Genomic DNA, 8,676 nt, shown 5'->3' with positions numbered 1-8,676 from the left:
GTTCGACATAAGCACAGAGACAAGTGTAGGATGTGTATCTACCATTCTTGGTGGTGTCAAGTATCATTATGAATTTCCCAATCACATTTCCTATCCCTGCTAGGATGTCATGGTCCCAATATTCTTGTGGTAAGGAGTATAGTTGGATCCATACTAGTGATGAGGAGAAATCCCCTTTCTCCGGGATAAATTTAGGGTCCAAAGATTCATTAAGAGGCCTCTTGAGTTTAAGAAGTACGAATCTCCCTGGAAAATTTTGTCTATCACTTATGTTGTTGAAGATAATAGTGGAAAAACCTTTGGAGCCTAGTTTGAGCTCTAGGTCTCCCTTGAGTACCCAATATTTCCTAATCCAGATGATTTGGGTTTTTTTTGTCAGTCACATGCCAATGAATTTGCAGATGATGGTGTATTCCTTCATCTGCTATATATTTACCCCTATTTTCTTCGAAGAAATCTCTAGGATGGGTACTTTTATCATTTCATTAGACATCAATTCACTCCATTGGTAGCAGGGCCTCACTGATTTCCTGAAGATGCAACAATGGACTCAGGGATTTTGATGTTAGAGGGTGCTTGTTGCTAGGCATCACAATATCTAAAGGTTTCACAGGATTCTCTATTGATGGGTGCATTTTATTCGCTACCATGTTCCAGAAGAATGGGCCACCTCCTCCCCCCCTCTCCCACCCATGGAGGCGCCATGATACAGGACAGTGGATGAAAATGGAGGATGCAAAAACCATAGAAAGCTTCCAGTCTTACAACGAATTATAATGATAATGTTATTTGATCAATATTAACATGATTGCGGGATCATATTCTAGCCTAAGATCCATAATAACTCTGGATATTAGATATTAATAAAACATACAAATAAAAATAGCCTTGTTTTTAAAGAATTAAAATCATCTAAATTTTAAATGGTTAATTATGAAAAATAATTAATTAAAACTTAAATAATAATTTTAAATTTTATTTTCATAATCCAAAATCACTAAATATTTATTTCAAATGTTAAATAATTCATTTTGTTTTAGGCGATGTTTTTTTCTTACTAACTAATTTTTTTTTTTTTAAATGGACATGTGTCAACTCCAAGTTGAGCATAGATGGAATCACACATCGCCCTCATACTACACTATCAAATGCGCCTTCTCAGTGCAAAAACCATGGGACAGGATTCTTAACCATGGAGATTTAGCTCCACTTTACCATGGCAATTATGAATTTGTAAATAGACTTTATTAGAATATGATGGCTTATCAATACCACGTGCCTAAAAACCATGACTCACTTCATATGACATTTTTTTTAATTAACCAATTTAATTAAAAAGGCAAAAAAGGGCATAACTACTTTGGAGATAAATATCAACCTTTGATTTTTGTACACTGCTATAAATATTCTATAGTAGTTTGTTGAGGTTAAATCCTTGTGATCCACCTAATAATTATTGATAATTAAATTGTCAACTGGGGTTATCTCAGGTGGTTGGAAAGAATGACTGTTATTTCCCTCACCCAAATTCAATTGCACGTGAGTGACATCATGATGATAAATATTGTCGTAATGGCTACCTGCCTATGAATATTTTTTTATTGACCCTCACTCTATAGTTTTAAGTGAGATTGTGATTTCTTATTGTTTAATATGCACTTTGAAATTATTTTAAAAATAATAAAATAATATAGTGACATATTCTCAACGTTTATCCTTTGTCCCAGATGGGGTGTCTTTATTACAAATGCGGCGGGGGGGGGGGGGGGGGGGGGGGGGAATCTACCACTGCTCCATCTGGCCAAGTGATTGAGAGACATGGTGGCACACCCCCATAATGAGTCTTTATGGTAGTCATGCTCTCAAGGTCTTGCCTAAGGCGAGCTGGCCATAGGACCATTAATCCCAAGCCTGAGCATTATCACATCATTGAAGTTTTGTTGTCTCAATGGGACTATCACATCCCCACTCATGCAGTGACTAATTTCATTCAATTTGGCTCATGGATCTCCCCCACGTGGTTATATTCTCATTTGGACTGGAAGGGTATCTATTCCCCTTTCCTACAACATTTCTTTTGGCTTTTGTCAGCACAAATTTGGGACTCTAGCCAGCCCATGTTTGTGAGCTTAGGCCAGCCTGTCATGTATATCAAATTTAGGTCTTATTCAATTGTTTTATGAATAACTAGTCTCCCTTCCTCAATCGAGGACTTAGTGGAACTTTCCAATTGGCCTCCCAGTTTATCGTCTTAGTTCTGTTATTTCCATTTCATAGTAAAACTAGTGCACATGTTGTTTCCCATTGTGTGGCTCATGATAAAGGTTCCTTTTGCATGTCAGTTAATAGTTCTTGTGGGCATTGGACCTCTTTAGTGGGATCCATCTTAATTGTCTCTGGTTTGTACTCATCCCTCTTCCCAATTTTTGTTTATGATTTTGAATTTTGAATTATTACTTCTATACCCTACATTTTCGCTAGTCGCTCTCCTTGTACTTCTTGGTCTTCTCCTGAGGGTTTTTACTCCTCCTTTTATCCATCATTCACGGGATCTTGTTTCCTTTTTCTAGCTTCCTACGGTAGCCTTAGCATCTTCCTCCATGTTCTCCCTTGCACTAACATTTCTTTCCCATGGAAAGTTGACTATCTTCCCCTCCTCTAACTTCTGGCTTCATCCAACTCCATATTATTGAGCCCCTTCTCCTCCTTACATAGCACTCCTCCCTGAGCCTATCACTTGTCCACTCACTTTCTTGACATTTCACTATGCCTTGTCAATGAGCACATGTCTGCCGAGGGGTAACTTACTACCAAGAGAGAGTTTATCGGGGACACACACATGCCCACAATCGGCTGGAGGAACCAATTTCTAGGTTTTGAGATCTCACCACAGGCCCATCTAGGAACAGTAAACTTATATGGAACGTGAATGGGCTTCCAAACAACAACAACTTTTAGACATAGAGCTTGCCGAATTGGTTGAATGGGTGTCAAATGTTGGACACATGTGAGGTCATTTTAACTAGTACATGTACACCATTGACCTATATTAGAATTTGAAGTTTCTCCTTGGTAGAACTATGATATACCGTTTTGAGCACCGGGGAGACATCCTACACTCTCTGAAGCATCTATGTCATCACATGAGGGACATGGATAAGCATTTGTGCCACATTGGGTAGCATCTTGTCATTCCTCCCCCAACCAGTAGCACCATTGGCAATAATGAGGACCCCATTTAGGTTTCTGCCACCGACGCTAATCCCTCAACTCAGTCTTTTGCTAAGCTTCAGTTTATTTTGCATTTTGATTTCACAATTCATCCTAATGGCCTATCTGGCCCATTCTTTAGTACATGTATAATCTATTTAGTCTTTTTGAATATTATAATTTCATATGGCACTTGTTCATATGACTTTTTTTTAATTAATGAATTTGATTAGAAGGGAAAGAAATGCATAACTACTTTGGAAAAAAATCTCATCCTTTAATTTATATATACTACGAAGATTATTCTAGAATATTATATGGAGATTAAATTATTACCATCCACCTAATAATTATTGATAATTAAATTAAAATTCTAAAAGTCCTATTCCAAAATAGACATGCCTATTATCATAAATATAAGCATATATAATTCCTTCATTATTTTTAAAAGCCTTTAAAGTTTATGTGAATTTTCACATGGACTTGGATACATAAATAGAAGAATCACTCAAAATTTGCATAATATGATAGCAAGAACACAATATTTGCACAAAAATAATGAGACGCACACGAAAATTTAGGTGGTGGTGTAGTTGTGATCTATCTTCTCGAATTGAAATATGTTTTTTTTAATATATTGAATATAAATAATAAAATATATATATATATATATACAATCTAATTTACAAATATTAAACATGAATTTTATACTTTTATATTGGTAAAGAAAATCAAATAAATCGTATTAAAAGTGAGAGGTACAATTTAATGACATAGTTTAATTAATGAATGTTTGGACATTTTTCACTAAATTTTGGACAATATGATTTAGAACTTTACAAAATTTTTGAACATTCAAATTTTGCAAATTATGCAATTCAAATTTATAAATATTTAGAAAGGTTCTTTACGATCCAATATGGAGGAGATGTACCGCGGGAGTGTAAATATTTAAATGTCTATTCAATAAAGGTGAGATATTGTAGTGTCTATAAAATGAAGAATAACAATAAGAAGTCTTCATAACAATAATAAAACATGATCTAGTAATAAAAAGTACACAAAGTAATAAAAATAATAAATCTATTCAATTCAATTCATTATATTATAATTTTATTTTAAGTAATAAAATTACAAACAATCTTTTCCAAGAAAAAATCATAATATTTATTTATATTAAAATAATTTAAATAATGTCCACGGGGTCTTGGATAGACGTGATCGGGTGTCCTGTTAAGGCACTCCTTGATGTGAAGTCACCAGTTCAATTCCCTGCCCCAATCAGGGTGATATATTGGACATGATGAAGATGTAGACTTGCCAAGCTTACAAATAATAATAATAATAATAATTTGAATAATAATCATTCATATTTTTAGCCATGATATATTGGACATGATGAAGATGTAGACTTGCCAAGCTTACAAATAATAATAATAATAATAATTTAAATAATAATCATTCATATTTCTTAGCCGTGATATTTTAAAATGTATAATTAATAAACTTGTAAAAAAAGTGTAATTAAAAAAATTTAAAAAAAAAAATACTAAATATAAAAATCATGCCCTCTAACAGGTCCAACCTTTCATGAGTACGTCTTTGACTCCTCCAAAGAAAAGCCATTATGTCTAGCAAGTTCCATTGGTTTTGTTGGATATCATTCATGAAGGAAATTGTCTCATTCTGATCCTCGTGTTGCCACCGCTCCAGATCTATCAGTGGTGTTGTTATATTCTGCAGTAGTATGTCCAATGACTCCAGAGGAGGAGGTTCTGTCACCAGAATGGGAGAAAGAAAATTCTCCTGAACCAATTTGCCATCAAACCTTGCGTCCTCGCCTACTTTGTCATCAGCAACACCCGCCCTACCGCCATGACCCGCCATATCCCCACGAGGAGGTCCACCATGTCGCACTCTCCCTCTCTAATGAAACATACCCTGAGAGGGTCCCATTCATCAACACCAAAAAAACACCACCCCCTAGGCATCAATGCTTATCAGGGTCATCTCCTTGCAATAATACACTAGCTGGAACCCCTCCAACATAACTAGGCCAAACCACAAAATTATAGTACTTGTGCCCTCCAAAAACCTAGGTCGCCACTAGGGCTCAACTAGAGTGAAATTCTTTCTAGGAGGAAATCCCAAGACCTAGATATTCAAATTCCCACTCTCAAACTCAAGGCAAATCACAGATCCAACTCCATAGTGGAAACCACATGACGCTTCTAACAATTCACTAAGAAACACTGAGCACTTAAAAGAATAAACCTTGGTGAATCTGACGGTCGTCTAACATAACGAAGACAAAGTGCATTTATACTTACGAGACAGGCCCGAAGAAGTTGTCCCTTCCTTTGGTTAACCGCAACTATATTGAGTTGGAGAGTCTTACTCCACCACGACCAGCCAACCTCGAGGGGGTTCTCCATGCCACCTTGCACCAAGGTCCCGGAGTTTGAAACTCGGCACCGTGAGTCCACTCGAACAACCGCCCCACCACGCATCAAGCACATTCCTCCCTGCAATGATCAGATTACTCGGCATGCACAGGGTGGCGGCCTATGCATACATGATGATCCCTTTGCCACCTCCCAATTCTCTCATAACCAGACAGACAAAATGTTAGAGGCAAGCCATCTCCCAAACAATAAACAACACGACCTTTCTCTCGAAGTTTCAAGGTGTCTATGACCCTTCCCTCCACTTGTCTCTATAGATCATTATGAATTATAAAGAAAACCTATAGGAGTAACCTCCCTTCACCTAGCCTCATTTAATTCACCACATTATGTCACCCCATTGGAGTGAAATTTGTCCAAATATTATATTAGAAAGAAATTTGCATTTAAAAAAAATATTTTTATAACACATCCAAACTTAAAATAAATCTATACTAATTATAAAAACTATTTATTAAATTTTCAATTATATATATATATAATGTGAAGTGAAAACACTCATCAAAAATTAGTGGCTACAACGAATAGGCTATAAAAGATATAAAAGAAAATTAATATAATCCTATTCGTTAGATGGAAATCTCATCTTATCTATTCATTCTATCGTGTCATATTATCCACAGCCGGGTAGCCAATAGAAAGAATCGTAGAGATAGGAATTGACAAAGTGAAATACTCGTTTGGATTTGTGAACTAAGGACCAGAAACGAGGAGAAATCGAGAGCCATGGCTGGAAGCATGCTGGCAACTGCGCCCTCTTCTATTACTGCTGTCACTCATCTTGGTCTCGGAGCCCATGCAGAGGGCAACCCTTTGAAAGCATCGGTGCCCTCACCCAAGTTGGGCAGTCGAAGACTAGTTATCAGAGCTGAATCGTCGTCTGGCAACCCCAATGGGAGGAGAGCAGCGGTGATAGGGTTCGGCGCAGCGCTACTATCGGCCATGGCCACCTCTGGAAGTGCCAACGCTGGCTTGGTGGATGATCTGTTAGTGAAGAGCACTGCTAATAAGGTTGGAATATTTTGTAAATTTTACTTTGAGATTTATTAAGCAATGAAAACGATTTTTCTATTAGGTTTCTGCTTGTATTAGGTATATATTTTTAATGGGTTTTGTTCAAAATTTTATCAAAAATGCTTGTATTAGGTATATATTTTTAATGGGTTTTGTTCAAAATTTTATCAAAAATGCTTGCATTAGGTATATATTTTTAATGGGTTTTGTTCGAAATTTTATCAAAAATGGTTAAAATGGTAGAGTTGACTTGTTTTATAGATTGAGAAGGTTATAATGATTGCAACTAGGGATAGGAGTAAGGTTTGATAAACAATTTAGATCACAGATTTTAGAATATTTACCATATTTATAATCTAATTAGGTTTAACTTATAATCATTTGTTTTTATAAAGTTGTGAATAAGTTTAAAATAATAATAATAATAGTGTTATGTTTTACTAGCATAATTAGTTGAAGACGAACTTTTTTTAGCAAAGTCACCCAAGATCAAATCTTAGAGAAATAGTTGTTTTTGTGCTAAAAGAAAAGACATACTAAAAAATCTAATTAACAATAAATTTATCTAATCATCAAAATTCATCTTATCAAATCAAATTTTCTTTTAAAAAACAAAAAATTAAACCAATAATATACTAAATATCACATTTCAAAATTAAACAACTAATATACTAAATATCACACTTCACTTAAAAGTCAGAAATAACACTTCTTTATGACTATCCCATCAACATTTCATATAATTACAACCATTCCATTCTTATATTGATGAAAGATTTTAGAATTTATTAAAAAAATGATGAAATTGTTTGATTTGTGTTCAAACTTATAAAATTTCAAAAAAATTCTAAAATCTGCAACCATTTAAAATATAATTACTTTATTTTCCATAAACAAAAAAATAAAAAAGATTACACCTGACAAACCTAAATCTTTCAATTCTGTTGGTCCTGCCTACCTAACAGGCGTTGAACGACAAGAAGAGATTGGTAACAAGCGGAGCAAACGTCGCCCGTGCCTACACAGTCCAGTTTGGCACATGCCAAGTCCCTTACAATTTCACTGGCTGCCAAGATCTGGCCAGGATCAAGGTAAGTATTTACTGCCATCCTTATGTTATTCATTTTTCTTGTTATTTAAGTGTTTATTTTTATTTTTATATTATTTATTTTTTTGGTTTGTTATTTAAAATCAGATAGATATGAGCGAGGTCAAACAATTAATTTACTTTTAGATTTCATATATATCTAATTTGTACATTTTAAATTTTTAAATCCACTATTAAGATATATTTTACATATACATATAAATAAACCAAAAAAATGATAAATTCTAACTGTCCAGTGATATGGGTATATTTGATATGGGTATATTTGACAGAATGTGCCATTTTTGTCGGAAGATCTGAAATTGGAGTGCGAGGGAAAGGACAAATACAAATGTGGCTCTAATGTTTTCTGGAAATGGTAACTGTGAATGAGGGCTGCTCATAAATATCAAGCACTAGTTTTGTATAAAAGCATCTGCCATGCCATTCAGGCTGGTTTCTTTTTTCTCGGTAAAAGTCTGATTGCATCACCTTGTTAATATGAATGCATTTTGTTAATCATATTGTAATATTACTCAATCATATGGAAGGTTTTCTAATGAAAATTAAGATGTGATTCGGTGTAATTTAAGATGAGATGTGATTTGGTGTAAATATAAGTAAATTAATGTTTTGAAGTTAAGATGTGAATATAGTGCAATTTTAATGTGTGATTTAGGTTAAGTTTAAGTAAATTAATATTTTATAAATATAATTTGAATGAGTATTTTATTAAGATGTGAAATTATGATTTAGTATAAATTTAAGTAAATTAATATTTTAAAGCTAAGATATGATTTAAAGCAAGCAAATTTAAAATGTGATTAGTGCATGCAAGTTTAAGCTAAAGTTATTGTTTTGTGTAATTTGAGTAAATTTTTTAAAGTATAGATATGATTC

General features: G+C 34.2%; 1 protein-coding gene across 1 annotated transcript; it reads left to right on the top strand.

Annotated features, from left to right (window-relative positions):
- The first annotated feature begins 6,319 nt into the window (after positions 1 to 6,319).
- On the top strand, positions 6,320 to 8,363 carry LOC149239766 (photosystem I reaction center subunit N, chloroplastic-like). The gene is made up of 3 exons (XM_089367187.1): positions 6,320 to 6,686; positions 7,655 to 7,780; positions 8,070 to 8,363. Exons 1-3 carry the CDS (start codon positions 6,402 to 6,404, stop codon positions 8,157 to 8,159), a joined length of 501 nt encoding a protein of 166 aa, XP_089223313.1. The 5' UTR covers positions 6,320 to 6,401; the 3' UTR covers positions 8,160 to 8,363.
- The last annotated feature ends 313 nt before the right edge of the window (positions 8,364 to 8,676 follow it).

This window comes from Pinus tabuliformis, chromosome 8 (assembly GCF_031772625.1).
Source record: "Pinus tabuliformis cultivar Carrire ecotype Pingquan chromosome 8, CPIR1, whole genome shotgun sequence".
NCBI classification, from domain to species: Eukaryota; Viridiplantae; Streptophyta; class Pinopsida; order Pinales; family Pinaceae; genus Pinus; species Pinus tabuliformis.
The sequence above is the reverse complement of the archived record's forward strand: the minus strand, read 5'-3'. Positions and strand labels throughout refer to the sequence as shown.